Genomic DNA, 16,127 nt, shown 5'->3' with positions numbered 1-16,127 from the left:
AAGTTTCAACCCAAGCCCTGATGCCTCACAATCTGGGTGAACTGAACTCTGTGACAACGCCGCAAACATACAACAAAGAAACATAGTTTGTTTGTCGAAATGCATATATTTTCACCGAAGGCGGCATTTGAAATCTCGTCCAATAAGACAAGCAGCTTCTCCGACATATTGATGAACTAGTGACACACGGCCGCAAAAAGGAACATACAAAAATTATTGGGACACTAAAGCACAGGGCCTAGCGAACTTCTATGAAAACGATAGCAATGACAGGCGACAGCAATGCTGACAGTGCACCAGACAAAATTAGATCGCAAAATCCCGCAGTGACCTGTCTTAAAACCACATGAATATCAGGCCGTACACATTACCCACATCACAATGCACGGCATTACGGGGACATACAGACAGGCGCCTTACAACACCAGCGATGGTGAACATTCTTAGAGGCTTTTGTTGACAAATCTTTTGATTCGTGTTTTATGTTGAAACAAGTGAAAAAAGAAAACTACCACCAAACTCTACATAAGCCCGGGGCAATAAGCACAACAACCGACTGTTTTACGGTTTGAAAGTACCTAACATCGTATTGAACGGAAACGAAGTAGCAAGTTTTGGCAGGGTGTGAACGCTCGTTGTTCACTGTCGAGGTACGGCACAAAGCAATCATCAATATGCAGTCTCAACACCGACACTACGTGGCTTGAAACAGCACAATGCCCGACCGTCATTGTGATTGCACTACCTCGGTGGATAGTAATGGAAGAATGCCAACAGCCCGTAACGCTGTGGTTATTTCACTCTAACGCCCACGGCAGCGTGAAGCTATCACGACGAGAGCCGACGGACATCACAGCCAGCAAATGAGGGACGCCACAGAGTGGCAGGTCACTAGCACGTCTACCATGAGCGCTCAGCTCGGCCATGTCATCCTTGTTTCCCATCTGCCGACCACACAGTTGGCATGTCAAAGTCTAAACCGTTCCATCACTCAGCTCGTGGTCCATTCTCACTCAACGAAATACAGTGCAGCAGCGCTGTCCTGTCCACGACAAACACATATAATAACGCTGCCGTCTGGTCCACCAAACCCTGCACACGGCGGCGGCTGAGTTCTGCACACAGCACAGCACACCCGCGCCGCGGCCGGCTACCGTTTGGTCCTCGGGTCGCCGCCGGAGCGGCCGCGGCCCGGCTGCGAGCGGCCGAACGGCTGGTTGCGCGGGTCGCGGCCGGCCTGCCAGCCGCCGCCGCCACCACCGCGGTGACCGCCGGCCGCCGAGCGCGAGTCGCGCGCGCCGTTGTGGTTGCCGACGAGCGCCGGTGGCGGGCCGCTGCCGGCCGGGGCTGACGGCGCCGGCGGCGCGGCCTGCTGCGACGCCGCCGACGGCTGCGCAGGCTGCTGCTGCTGCTGCTGCTGCTGCTGAGCTTCCGTCTGCGGCTCACTCATGAATGGGAGCTCCGAAAACACCATGCAGAAGCTGCAATAGAACGCAGGCATAATACACCCCGCCGAGCGCCAGCACACTGGGACGGCAAACCTAGCAAAGAAACGGTAGTAAGGACAGATGCCGTTCAATTGACTGTGGGGACTGTAGTAGAGATGTCAATCGGATACCAACTTCTTGGTATACCGATACCAAACCGATACCAACTTGGTATTTGGTATTTCAATCGTAATGTGTTTGGTATTTTGTTGGTATCATGAACCCTCAATAATGTATAAAAGGCTAGGAAATCGGTAAAAAGTTGGTATTTCCCTCATTTTTCCAAGTTGGTTTGGTTTCGGTATTTCCCCATGGTTTTGGTTGGTATTTGGTTTGGTATCGGTATTCAGATTTTCCGTAACTGACATCACTAGACTGTAGCGAACATTGGTAGTCCTAAAAACGGCGATTATTGTTTTATGCAGATTGACGGCTAGCGTTAGAAAAGTTAAATGCAAGCATTCCATTGCCCCAAAACTAATGCCTATAGGTATACTAGGTAAATGTTTAAATCCAAATTTTATCTGAAAGACAAAATTGAGGAAAGCGAGTTAGTAGGCAAGTTTTGGTTGGTGAAGACAAAAATTTTGGAATGAGCAATGCTAACAATTTACAAATTGCATTTTGCAATATAGCTCCAGGATAAATATCATATATTGAAGAAAAGGACGGAACAAAGGATGACAGAAGACCTGATATTGACAAAAACAACCAATACAAAACGGATACTTACCAAGAAAATGCCTTTAAATTCATCCATGTAAAAATTACTCGGTATAAAACGTGCAAAATTATTCAGACACAAAAATATCATCGCTGCAATAATCGCAAAAAAGAAACGCGGAATGGGCCCGATAACGTCAGACAGGAAAAACACGGAAATGGTCTTATTTGGCAGTCAATCGAAGGATCACATCGTGAAATTGGATATCATCAGTAGCCCCGAAGAGCATAATAGTAGGAAACTGAAAGAATAATGCATTCAGGTACGAGGTTATGTCACAAAGTCTCCGAGTATGGTCTACCACGAAGTGTTAATTGTCTTGCCCTTGCCCCATGTCAAGCTGTGTATCGCTCTTGGCGTTACGGATACGAGGTGCGATCTTTTTATCAATGACTGAGGATTGGAAAATCCGCAAATTTTATCCTAAATGGTCCAAATATGGACTGCTTGGACATGGACTGCTTTCCTGAGTCAGAACTCACGCTAAGCGCAACTTATTGTGCAGGTTCGTTCTCTAGCGCCCGATTAGGATACAATTCCTAGCACACGACATATATTATTAAAACATACATAATAATTAAAATAGAGCATTCGACGCGTTCAAATTGTTGGACACCACTCGCCCGCACAGCGCCTTCATCTGGCCGGTATCTGGATATCACGGGCGCTGACCGCAGGCCAGATACGGGGAAATGACGAGCACCAAAGCGACTCGAACCGGGCTCTCCACACCGGTCAGCTCCGGAGACGGACAATCCTCCGCTGCGCTACTGGGAAGCGGTGCCAATAATGCTAAATGCAGATGAAAGTAATGCAGGAAACAGGGAGTGAGCGATGTTAGCACCATGCGACAGATGCTAGGCTGCGACGACGGGAACAATGGAAAGGCGGGAAATTGGGCAGCAAGCTCTAGCCTCTAACAAAGTGTACTCACTCGCCGATGCGCTGGAGATCGCCGCCCTTTCCCACATACAGCGTGAGGCAATTCTTCCAGATGTTTGTGTATCCTTTCGTGACACGAATGATGTCTCCCGTCTGAAACACACGCATTGAACGAGGGTCGAGACGGGTCAGGCACCACACTGAAGGCTTCAATTACCTAATCAATGTTATATTTTGACAAGGATCGATGTACATTTTGAGTCGCCTATCGTGGCAGATGTTTGGCAGTGTGCCACGTGTCTGGACAGCTCACCTGAAGCAGTCCGCCGGGCTCGTCCCAAACGGACATGTTGATCGAGCCGGACCGGTCCGCCACCCGACAGGTGCGCACGTCATGGCCCTCCATTGTCTTGTTTGGCCGCCCTGTGGAACAAATGATGGTTCTCCTTGTTCAATACCCATTGCACCGTAAGATATGTGCATTGCATATAAAGCCTAATCCATCATTTGAATAATTAAAAAAAAAAATGGAAGCAAACACAATTGAATATGGAAAGCATTAAAGCACAACAGCATACGCATTACAAACTCCTCGTGGAAACAATACAAATGACAAAGTAGGTACATTTAAGAACAGTGAGGTGGCATCATACCTATATCAAGAATAATCAAATTAATGGTTATGTTCTTAATTCCAGGCTTCATCTCTCGAACTTCCATTTTGATTAAAATAGCTCTGGTCTTCGGTTTTCAATTGAATCGCTTTCTCTGAAAATGCACAGTCAGTTAGGAAACCCATGGGATGATTATGGAGCGAGCGTAGTCTTTCCTTAGATTAATTAATAGCGGAGCGGAGTCTTTCATAGATAAACGGAAATTTCTGAGTATGAGCGACCGGCCGGCCGTGCGGACGATCTCGAGAACGGCTAGGCCGATTGCGCTCAAACTTGGCACACCACTAAACCGGTTAGTAAGGTGCAGTGCACAACTTAGTAGGAGGTACCCGATCACAATTTTGCATGTGCAAGGCCCACCCTTTCGCTCTCTCCATTGGTCGCCGCTAAGGGCGTTATACTAGCTAGGATACTATGCATGAATCAGTGGATGATCAGTGAAACATACAAACTATGACATCACTACAATTTCAAATGCATCAAAATTATTGACAAGCAGTTGTAATGAGACAAAAATATTTAGCACAGGCAGCTCGTAGGAAAACTAGGTGCAACAAATTGATTTTATGCTTCCGAGGACACGGGCATGCCTCTCAAAGCAATGATCCAAGACAAGTAGACAGTGGCGTATCCAAGGGGGACCCTGGGGGTCCTAGGATCCCCCCTGGAGCCTAGAAAAAAAGTTTTTTTTTATAACACGGAAAAAATTGAAATGACTTCAAGGGCCCTTTTGACCACTTCCCATTTTATTCGCTAAAAGAAAAAGTATTGTAGAACTCTTTTTAGGATTATTAGAGGACACATTTAGGCCAATGAGGGACCTTGTGAAGGATACAGAGGGCCCTCTCAGGCACACAGAGAGCCCTCTCGGGCACACAGAGGGCCCTCTCAGGTACACAGAGAGCCCTCTCGGGCACGCAGAGGGCCCTCTCAGGTACACAGAGGGCCCTCTCAGGCTCACAGAGGGTCCTCTCAGGCACACAGAGGGCCCTCTCAGGCAAACAGAGGGCCCTTTCAGGCACACAGAGGGCCCTCTCAGGCACACAGAGGGCCCTCTCAGGCTCACAGAGGGCCCTCTCAGGCACACATAGGGCCCTCTCAGGCACACAGAGGGCCCTCTCAGGCACACAGAGGGCCCTCTCAGGTACATAGAGGTCCCTCTCAGGCACACAGAGGGCCCTCTCAGGCTCAGAGGGCCCTCTCAGGCACACAGAGGGTCCTCTCATGCACACAGAGGGCCCTCTAGGGCTCACAGAGGGCCCTCTCAGGCACACATAGGGCCTTCTCAGGCACACAGAAGGCCCTCTCAGGCAAACAGATGGCCCTCTCAGGTACACAGAGGGCCCTTTCAGGCACACAGAGGGCCCTCTCAGGCTCACAGAGGGCCCTCTCAGGCACACATAGGGCCTCTCAGGCACACAGAGGGCCCTCTCAGGCTCACAGAGGGCCCTCTCAGGCACACATAGGGCTCTCTCAGGCACACAGAGGGTTCTCTGAGACACACAGAGGGTCCTTTCAGGCACACATAAGGCCCTCTCAGGCACACAGAGGGCCCTCGCAGGCAAACAGAGGGCCCTCGCAGGCAAACAGAGGGCCCTCTCAGGTACACAGAGGGCCCTTTCAGGCACACAGAGGACCCTTTCAGGCGAACAGAGGGCCGTCTCAGGTACACAGAGGACCCTTTCAGGCACACAGAGGGCCCTCTCAAACACACAGAGGGCCCTCTCAGGTACTCAGGGGGCCTCCCAAGCACACAAAGGGCCCTCTAAGACCAGCAGAGGGCCCCTTAAGACGAACAGAAGGTCCTCTGAGGTACGAGGGTCAATGCCAGGCCACAAGGTACCCTATGAGGCCACCAGATGGCCCTCTTAGATCAAAGATGGTCCCTGGAGGTCACCAAAGGGCCCTCTGAGGTGAACAAAGGGCCCTCTGAGATCGAAGAGATCAAAGAGATCAAAGAGGGCCCTCTAAGGCGAATGGAGGGCCTTCAAAGGTCACAAAGTGCCCTCTGAGGCCACTGGAGGGCCTTCTGAGGTGATATGAGGCTATGTCAGACCACCATGAGCCCTATGAGGTTTAGGCCCTCTGAGATCAAAGAGGGTCCTTGAAAGTGATCGGAGTACCCCTTAAGGCTCATTGAGGCGAACAAAGGCCAGAGGGCCCCCTTAGACACCACAAAGAAGTAAAAAAGATCCCTCTGAGGTCAAAGACAGCTCTCTGAGATGTAATAGGGCCATTTGAGGCCTCCGAGGGCCCTCTGATGCCACAGAGAGGCGCCCTCTGATGCCAAAATAGGGTCCTCTGAAGTCTAAATCCACCAGAGGGCCTTCTGAGGCGAACAGAGGGCCCTAACATCCACCTCAAAGAGGGCCCTCTGAAAATCAACTGGCCCTCGGAGTCAGTGTCCCAAAATCGTATTTTGGCTTGGGTGTCAGAGGGGGAAAAGATCACCCAAAAGAGGGATAAGAGTGGACAATTGTCAGTCACAGGGCAGTCGGAGCCCTCTGAGAAGGCCACTTGAGCCTTACAACAGAGGGCCCTCTGAGGTGATCTGAAGGCTATGTCAGGCCACTATGGGCTCTATGAGGTCATCAGGCACTCTGAGGAAAAAACTCTGAGGCGAACAGAGGGCCCTTGGACAATCAGAGGACTTTTTAGGTCAACTAGGGGCCTTATGAGGCCAGCAAAGGACCCTTTGGGACACAAACAGGGCCTCTCAGGTACCCGGAGGGACCTCTTTTCTAAGGCAAACAGGGGGTCACCTTAGATGATATGAGGGCTATTTTAGGCCACTAGGGGCCTCATGTATTAGACCAACATACGGTCATTTGAAGTAAAAGAGAACCTTTTGAGGTAAAAAGGGCCCCTGGAGAGAAAACAGAGGGACCTTTCAGGTACCCAGAGGGTCCATGGAGGCCACTAGAGGACCCTTTGAGGCCAGTGATGGTCTTCAGAGGCCATCAGAGGGTCCCCCTGAGGGTAACAGAGGGTCCTTAAGACGACCAGAGGCCCTCCGTGAAAATGCGGGCGTCACAAGGCCCGGTTTGCATCAAAGGTCAGGTAGCTATGCCCAGTTTTGGCTCTCTGTTGCCTGCCGACGTGTTCCGAGCTGTCGCAAAAAAAAACGATGTGGTGGCACCCACGCTCCCCCCCCCCCCCGCCCCCCCCCCCCGCCCGGCCAGGGTCCTTCTAACCAGGGATGCGGAGGCGTGGAAATTTCAGACGGCTCCGGCTCCGGCTCCGGAGAAAAAAAAAATCGGCTTCGGCTCCGGCTCCGGCTCCGGCTTCGACTCCAGTACTCAGTTCATCCTTTATACAAATAAATACGGGTGGAAAAGAAAAGATGAAGGATTGGTTCACGTTGTTTCTGTATTTGCATAACAAGGCTATTTTGAATACCACATATTTTACTGCCTTGCAGGCACTGTGAAACCGAACTAGGTCAATAATGTTTTCCTCTTCAAAAAAAAAAAAAAAAAAAAAAACAGCCGGAGTGGCCGCCTTTTTTACCGCTCCGGCTCCGGCTCCGGGCTATATTGTTTCACGGCTCCGGCTCCGGCTCCGGCTCCAGGCAAAATATGCCGGCACCGGCGGCTCCTCCGGCTCCAGCTCCGGCTCCGCACCCCTGCATCTATAACCCGGCTTCTGAGCCACGTACCAACACGCCTAAGGCAGTGTTCGAAGGGACGCAAGCAAACAATAATGACGAAATTACGCCTGTCACTTTTTAGATCAGTTCAAAATTCAGTTCACATAGGTCATCCAAGGTTAAATTTCGCCAATTTTCAGGTCCAATTTCGACAACTTTCAACAAACCACCGCATGATTCGGAAATGAATAGAGCTACAGTACCGGGGAAAAGCGTAGTTAATAGCTCTTTTAACACCCCTTTCGCCGTTTCCATCCTCAGGACATTCAAATCCTTCTCCTCCATGCCGCAAACCCTGATCCGGGCTGGACCTGGACGGGCAGCTTTATTCCATGCGGGCGGCTCCCATTGGAGCGCACTGCAGCTCCTAAGGAAGCACACTCATAACCGGGTGCAGTGAGCACTTGGGAGGCTGGTCGGCCTGTCCTGTTGGACAGGCTCAGCCCCAGTGAGTCACCAAGGTGCCCGCCCAGACCAATGTCTCCCTCAATTCCTATCATCCCTCCGGCCCTGAAATGGCCTGTCAGACCGAAAGCCGAAAGGGCCTGGGTCCAACCCAACAAAACAAACAAAGCTCTTTTAACGCACTTTCTGTAAACTGTGCTCAGATTTGACCTAAGCCTGTTAATTGTACACTTTTTATATCGGAACATTTTCATGTTCCTACAGCTCTGTAGGCCTGATAGCTCTTCCTGCGAAACATTTTTTGGGCCGAAAATGGCAGAACATGACGTCATTCTGACGTATTTGCGGCCAACCTATCAAAGCCTCTGGAAAAAGGTCACAATGTGTAAAATGGATGCCCGGAGAGGTCCTGAAAGTTTCGTGGCGATATCTGCAGTCATTTAGGAGATAGCTACGGAAGAGGACAGGGGGCCGTTTCGCCCCCCCCCCCCTTACGGGGTGCGGGCTAACGCCCTTTCAACTCAGGCTTCAAGGGCCCTTTTGCCACTTAAGGGCCCTTTCAACCCAGTCAGTCAAGGGCCCTTTTGACTGCGGATCCCCCCTGAGAGAAATCCTAGATACGCCACTGCAAGTAGATACCTACAATAGGAATAATCCAAGACAAGTAGATACAATAGGAATAAGACTATGAAACCTTTGAAATGTACTGGTGTGTGGATAATTAACTGCATGTTAATCTTATAAGTGTTTATCATGATTTACGTGCATAATTTTAAACACTGAAATACAGCTTGAAACAATGCTGTAAGTGTCTATATCAATATCAATATTGATATGAATCTTATAATCACGACAAAGTTGAAGTGACAGGACCAGTGACCACACGCGAAGCAATTTGCGAAGATTCTGGTACATCTCAGCATTATTGGAAAGCTTAAGGGTGCGTTTCACGCGACCTTTACACCACCTGGCGAGGATCTTGCCGACATAGAGATACGTTTCTAGACCAGTAGATGGCCCTAGCGCTGAACGCCGGTTTGTTGTCATAGGACAAGTATCACATTTCCCCTGTCCATCCATCTGTTAGCGCAGAGGGGTTGGACTGCCGGGCCGCCCCTCCCCATCCGCGCCTCGCGAGTTCGGGAGGATTGGCACGGGTCCGCCGCGCCGGTCAGGCCGGGCGGAAAGGACCAGATGTCATGCTTTCAGTCGAACCACATTGGGCCGAACCCGCGCCGACATACACGGATAGGGAAAGACCGGAAAAATGTAAAGGCTAACAGAATGAGGTACAGGAAAGCAGCTTCAGTCACATTCATAGTGTTAGCTTCATCAATCCTCGCTTGGGGAAGTGGGACGTTTTTTGGTCAAACTTACAATTTTTGCCCGTAAAAGCGCCGCGAAACTTGGCATAGCTTATCATACATCAATTTCTAATCGCGTGTGAAATTGTGGAACCCCAGTCTCATAAGTTTAGGTCACCCAGTTCAGGTATATCCTAGATGCTCGAAACTCGGGTTATTGCATGAGCTATCAGCATGAGCTACACACTGTATAGTGCCGGACTATCGCATCAGAAGGCACAGAAGAATATGCTTTATAAAACTTTTTTTTTTTGCAATTTTGTCACCGCTTCAGAGCTACAGTAGATGCCCGAGTCCTTTGAAAGTTGCAGTGCACGATGTAATAAGGCCATTGGTAGCTGCATCGTGTATATCTCGGAATCTTATAAGTTCATCCGGACTTAAAAATCCCCCAAGAAATCGTTCGGGTCGGAGCTTTCGAATTGTATCACAAAACCTCGTCAGCGTGTCGTAATCGGGTTCGGGGGTATCGGTCGCAAAATTGAGGACGTTTTGCGACCGATTGGATTCCCCGTGATGAGGTGCATCGAAATAGGTACCTTTTTATGCAAAAGTATCAACTTCTAAATTTGACCTCTTTACCAGACCTTGACATAACCTCCACCAGAAAGTAACCTAAACCGTCCCTCATGGCTGTCTAACCAAAACCATTGAGTTGGAAATGAAAAACTGGCCACAAAACATGCATCACACGGCCCTAGTAAAGTTGGGTTCATGTGTTGACCCTTGGTGACCTGACCTCTAGGTTACCTGACCTGGTATCAGTGACGTCTTTTAGTAACATGTGTACTAGGCAACCAACGCTTTGTAGATGATTTTCGATAAAATGCCTTTTAATCAATGTTATAACGCATTGTCTAGAAGGCCCGTGAACGGTGAAAGTTTTTAACTTTGACCTGACCTGTGACGTCACCAGTGACCCTGAGGTCAATGAAATAAATGTTCTCAAGGCAACAGTGCTATCGAACGCCGTTTGAGTTTTGCGAATCCGTCCAATAGTTTCGGAGATACGGGGGGGGGGGGGGGCAAAAATAGCCCCACCAGTGTGCGTCTTTAGGTTATGTGATCCGAGGTCAATCTTTGATCTTGACCTTTCGAAGTCAACATATATATGCTACGAGGCGAAATTACGAGAGGACTACGATGCTGCTAATTGCTATCATGCAATTTTTGCCTAGCTTTATTGCTTCAAAGGTGATACGTGAAAAACTATCTCTAGAGACGCTATTTTGACTGAAATTCAATCAATTAGGTATACATCATTTTGTTGCTATTTCGTTGAGAAACACGGTCGTGAAGGTTTCATGTCGCTATCTTTCATAGATTCGCCAATATTGGCTAAAAAGTTGGATAATTGCAGCTTTCCCCGAAATTTGACCTTTGACCTGCCATAACTGGGTCAAATATTGAATAAGGGTAAAAAATATACCACCAATCGCGAGTAGGTACTCGTTGAGAGCAATCGACTGCATCGACTCTTTGTTGCGGAGCGAGCTATGACGCTTAGTTTCGAAACGCCGGGGAGGGGTATGAAAAATACCCTGCCAGGGCGAGGGTTTTGACATAACAGTCGAAATGATATTTGGTCTCACGTCACTCAAGGTCTATGTTATGTCTCCATGGAATTTGTAGGCATTGCTGGTTATTTTCATTATTTATGTTCAGTACGGACTGCCCAGGTCAGGTCAAATACGGGCTACGGACTGCCCAGGTCAGGTCAAATACCTACTGTCAAAATATACCTGTTCGCTGTTCGTAATACCACTCACACAAACTTGTGACATCTTTCAAATTTTTTTGTTCCTCAAAAAGTTCCTCACAAGCTCTTCCCGGCGTACTCCCGATCAAGAGTGAGAGGCGCGCGATAGGAGACGCCTGGCTGAGCGCCGCTCATGGATAGATCGTGGGATGAGTCTCCGACCCGTCTGGTCACGGCGAAACTTAGCAGGGAGGGTTCAGAGCACCTCGACGGCGGCCGAACGCCAGCGGGGCGCCGTAACTAATGGGTGTGACACTGTGTCAACAAACGCCGCTGAGTGACGGGCCGAGGGGACCGTCGAAACGCGCGGGCCATACAGCCAGAGACATCTCTCGGCGATTTTATGAACTACCTGTGCAATAACTTTCAAATGAATAGAACTGCATAGTGCTGCATGCAGTGATGAATCACTCTACAGGATTGTGTAGAGAATCGATGTCTTTATGATTCCTAGCAGCCACATTTCAATTTTTGAAATTGTTGTCATGGCTTTCATGCAATGCACTGCAAGATGAAAATTGTATCATGCAAAACATAGTGCAAAATTTGAAAAAAGGCTTGCTAGGAAATGTTTTCCTTGACTTTGTCAGTCCAAAACTGCAAACATCACAGTCGTACGACAATCCGTTATTGAGTTCTATTCGTTTGAAATTTTGATTTTGCAATATGTTTGTCTAAATTGCTCAGTATATGTGGATTGCAGAACAACGGTAACCACTCTGTGATGACGAGGTAAACGTCCTTCATAACATATCCAAATGCAAAGGCAATCGAAGCAACGATGCTCTAGATATTTACGAAAAACGTTTCTCATAGCGTTACGCGTGAAACGCACCCTTAACAATCAAGGAATACGTTTACATGCTCTAATCATACCATCATACCCAGAATTTAACCAAAAATAGCTTACAACCACCTACCTATTATTTTTCCCATTGATGTTGACGGCGTTGACGGATTACCCCGCGCGCCAATTCTGTCACAAGCTTAGAGGAAATCAAGGCCGAGGAAATTCCGTCTTTATTTCAATGGTCCTCAGCTGGTGCTTATGACGTCAAAGATTATAAGGCCCATGCGTCAACTCAAATGCCTACGCATAAATAGGTAGTAAAATTATAGTAAAGCAAACATAATTCAGCGGAATACTCAGTACTCGCTACACAGCGGTAAATCGCACGGAAATTATTTGGAAATTATCTAGTTTAATTATTAACTAACGAACGATCCTCTTTTGCTTCGCTTGCGATTCTCAATTTCATCTGATCCCGTTCCAGGGAGTCCATAGGCATAGAGTCTATCTCTATAGATGGCCTTGGTCTATCTTGAGTCTATCCCCCATCGGTTCTCAACTGCTGGTTTTCTACATGGATTGGTTGTACTTGGGTTGCACCACGGTGTTTGGGCACTCCATAACATACTCCCTCCTCTACGCTTCTCCAACCTTAGTAATCTTGCTCCAAACCATTTGTTAGTGGTTTGCGATACATTCACATTACTCTTACGGCTCACGCATTGGTGCATGAACTCAAATGCAGTGTAGGATGTTTTAATGCCTTCTAGCGCTGTGCCCCACACGCATTAACCCATTTCGCCAGTGTGACCAATTGGCTGCGTTCGCACTTTCAGTTGTTTTACAGTAGTGAGTAGGTCCAGTTGAACATTTATCGCACAGACATTTTTAAGAAACAAATAATGCTTGGCAAGTCCCAAAAAACCGTCATTGAAGGCTTGAGGGATGATACACTTCATTAAAAGCGCCTGCAAATTTATCGACCTGCACCGCCACCACAGGCTCATGAAGGTTTTCACACAGAGCACTTCCCGAAGCACACAAACTTTACAACAGTCGTATGTATTATCGTCACCCCACGAACGGCCCCGGAGCAAAGTGAACAACATGAGAGGTCACATGGACGCAGTATATAAATTATTCCACAGCGGCCCGGCGGCCGGGCCAGCACCGCCGGCACGGAGGCGCGTCCCACCGCGGCGCGCCTGCCGCCGCCGCCGGCGGATGTGGTGGAACGTGCAGCATCTTTATCCAACAATCGGCCAACGCACTACGAGCCCCTGCAAAAAGCCAGCACAGCTCATCAGAGAGGTTTCCCCGCAACAGTCCATCGTGTAACATTGGCGTCGACAGAAAAAAAAACAAACAAACAAAAGGCAGCAACGGGAAACATACAGCAACACATGGGAAACACACGGCACTGACGGGAAACACGGCACCAACGGGAACACACGGTACTGACGGGAAACATACAGCAACACATGGGAAACACACGGCACTGACGGGAAACAAACGGCACGAACGGGAAACTAACGGCACGCACGGGAAACTAACGGCACGCACGGGAAACTAACGGCACTGACGGGAAACATACATACGACAGGGAACAAGTGGAACTGAAGGGAAACAGGTGGCACACACAGAAAACTAGCCACACTGACTAGAAAAAACACATAGCAGATCAAACAGGTTTAACTGACTGGGAACAAATGACACTGGCGGGAATAGAGGTGAATCTGTCACTGCACCATGGTAAATGGTAATAATAACAATACAACGCATTGTGTGGCATTACTAATGGCATGTTACTGGACAGTAACTGTACACTGGACACAGTTAAGTACTCATTTGAATAATCACTCAAGACAACGATTCATGCCATTAATAGACGGACAATTTTACCACTTATGGATGGAAAAGGCGATGAATCGACAGTGTGTCATCAAGACTGTTGTTAGCTTATTACCAACAGTGTTATTAGCAATTACTTACACAATGATGTTGTTGATGGGAATGTGGATGAGCTTCACAAAGAAGCCAATGAAGCCCATGATGGCAAATCCAATGGCAGTGGCAAAGGCAATCTTCTGGAATTCTGAAAAAATGAGACTTTAAGTAAAGTGAGGTTTTACCAATCTCAACAAAATTGGCTTTGATTGATGATATTTAGAAAGAGAGTGATCCAGAGGACAGCAAAAGATGAACTTGTAGCTGCAAGGATGGCACTTGTAAGCTACATTCCAAGTCTCATGGTACCTACTTTGTCAACTTGTTCCTGAGATACAGTTGCAAAGCTAAGCCACTGATGACACCTCAGATTACTCTAGCAGTGGCCTGTACCATTTCTAGACTGAAATGACCACAAGAAATTATTGTTACCTTTCCTGTCTGGCTTTGTGCACCGTTTGACAAGGCGGATGGAGTCCTTGGTGAACTGCTTTGCAGGCTCCAGCACAGCGGTAATCTGATCCATTTTGTCTTTTTAGTTTCTCAACCTGCAAAGGACAAATCATACTTCAGGGAACGAGCATCAATATAAGTACCAGAGGGCTGTTCACGGGCACCACACACTGCTGCATGCGGTGTGTCCAGCAGGCGTGGGGGTAGGGGATTGGCAGGCGGTTCTGACGTCATGGCTGCGTGCGGTGGACGGTCCGCTGTAGCCAGTCCCGACCGGCCACAGCGGTCGCTGTGTGCGGTGACGGGAGGCTGACGTAGGGACGCAGTGGGCGGAGCTTGGAGGCTGTGTGCGGTCCGACCACACACAGGGCCCGTAAACTGCCCTCGGTTTTCAACAAACCTATAATTTATATTTAAATAAAACCTAGCAGGTAAAAATCCAAATGCATCCCAGAGGGGTGTTCACGGGCACCGCACACTGCTGCGTGCGGTGTGTGCGGTGCGTCCAGCAGGCGTGGGGGTAGGGGATGGGTAGGCGGCTCTGACGTCACGGCTGCGTGCGGTGGACGGTTCGCTGTGGCCAGTCCCGACCGGCCACAGCGATCGCTGTGTGCGGTGACGGAAGGCTGACGTAGGGACGCAGTGGGCGGAGCTTGGAGGCTGTGTGCGGTCCGACCGCACACAGGGCCCGTGAACAGCCCTCAGATAAATTTGATTAAAAGGCCACACTGAGCTTTCCATTCATATATTAATTCATGGGTTGTGACAAGAGCTGCACAATATCATGCATTACAACAATAATTACTGGATGTAAGCTAGCCTCAAACATCCAAAATAGAAGAAAATGATGGTACTGTGATGACTGATAAATTACAGTGATTGTCAGTGTTTTTGCCTTTATCTGAACATACCTATTTATCCTTGAATAAAGACAGGGAACTCCGTGAAGCTTAAAATGTGCAAGGCTAGTCGCTTTCCCCACAGCCAACAAGATACAATTCGGAGCAGAATAACAACACACCCACAAGGAAACTCGAGTGAGCCAAATATGAGTGAGCTGCAACGTGTGTTGCCAGAGTGTACAGCTGGAAATTGGTAGCTGATTTGGTTTTATCTAGTAGCATAAAATGTTAGGATCATATAAATAGTGCCTAGTTATTGGAGACTTATCGATATATCAATTTAATTTAAATAGATTCACAGATCAATTCAGGAAATTTGATAGCACAATGCATGAAACTGAAAATTTTGTCAAGTAAATGAAAATTTCAACTAAGTCAAAGTGTAGAAACTAGTACAATAGAGGATGACGTTTCCTACTAGAATAAGCGAGATGCTAGCGTCATCCCGTACACAACAGCGTAGTTCAAGGTTCACGATTCACTCATTCACAGCAGTTATTCACAGCAGTTGTAAACCAGAGATTAACATTGTATCTTGAGGGCCAGGGCCTAATAGGTGACGAACAGGCAGGGTTTAGGTCAGGTCATTCAACACTCGATCACATATATGTATTGAATTCGATAGCTGAGCTTTATTCATCACATCATAAACGTCTGTACTGCGCTTTTATCGACTACAAGAAGGCATTTGACTTGGTGAACAGAACGATGCTCTGGACAAAGTTGATCTCCAATGGTATCAATGGAAAAATATTGAGGGTGATACACAACATGTATGTCAATGCCAAATCTTGTGTCCAACAAGGAGCTTATGTTTCAGATGTATTTCCTTGCAATATTGGTGTCAGACAAGGTGACAATCTTTCTCCTCTTCTATTTGCCCTCTACTTGAATGATTTCGAGCTTTCGCTCTCCAAGAAGTTCAGAGGCCTTGAGCTCCTCAGCAGAGAAATCAAAGAAGCATTGAGTGATGACGATGTAGAGTATTTTGTGAGGATATTCTGCCTCCTATACGCCGATGATACAGTAGTTCTTGCCGAATCTCCAACAGAACTGCAGGCAGCTCTAGATGCTGTTCATGGTTACTGCCA

At 48.1% G+C, this 16,127-nt stretch overlaps 1 protein-coding gene and 1 long non-coding RNA gene across 3 annotated transcripts; both read right to left on the bottom strand.

Annotated features, from left to right (window-relative positions):
• Window positions 1-86: 86 nt before the first annotated feature.
• Window positions 87-11,932, bottom strand: LOC122367216 (SOSS complex subunit B1-B-like). 2 transcript variants are annotated; one of them, XM_043340128.1, is made up of 6 exons: window positions 11,865-11,908; window positions 3,747-3,861; window positions 3,407-3,516; window positions 3,146-3,246; window positions 1,302-1,481; window positions 87-1,143 (listed from the first exon to the last, which is right to left on the bottom strand). In XM_043340128.1, the coding sequence occupies exons 2-6, from the start codon at window positions 3,811-3,813 to the stop codon at window positions 1,014-1,016; spliced, it is 588 nt and encodes a 195-aa protein (XP_043196063.1). In that variant the 5' UTR covers window positions 3,814-3,861; window positions 11,865-11,908; the 3' UTR covers window positions 87-1,013. The 2 variants fall into 2 exon arrangements, with proteins under 2 accessions (XP_043196063.1, XP_043196064.1); XM_043340129.1 differs by having other exon boundaries at window positions 87-1,481; window positions 11,865-11,932.
• Window positions 11,933-12,780: 848 nt separating this feature from the next.
• Window positions 12,781-15,212, bottom strand: LOC122367212. Its single transcript, XR_006254029.1, has 4 exons — window positions 15,046-15,212; window positions 14,114-14,229; window positions 13,727-13,829; window positions 12,781-13,014 (listed from the first exon to the last, which is right to left on the bottom strand). It is a non-coding gene; the product is annotated as an uncharacterized LOC122367212 (long non-coding RNA).
• Between the last annotated feature and the right edge of the window lie 915 nt (window positions 15,213-16,127).

This window comes from Amphibalanus amphitrite, unplaced genomic scaffold, assembly GCF_019059575.1.
Source record: "Amphibalanus amphitrite isolate SeventyFive unplaced genomic scaffold, NRLGWU_Aamphi_draft 000858F_arrow, whole genome shotgun sequence".
In the NCBI taxonomy this organism is placed as follows: domain Eukaryota; kingdom Metazoa; phylum Arthropoda; class Thecostraca; order Balanomorpha; family Balanidae; genus Amphibalanus; species Amphibalanus amphitrite.
The sequence above is the reverse complement of the archived record's forward strand: the minus strand, read 5'-3'. Positions and strand labels throughout refer to the sequence as shown.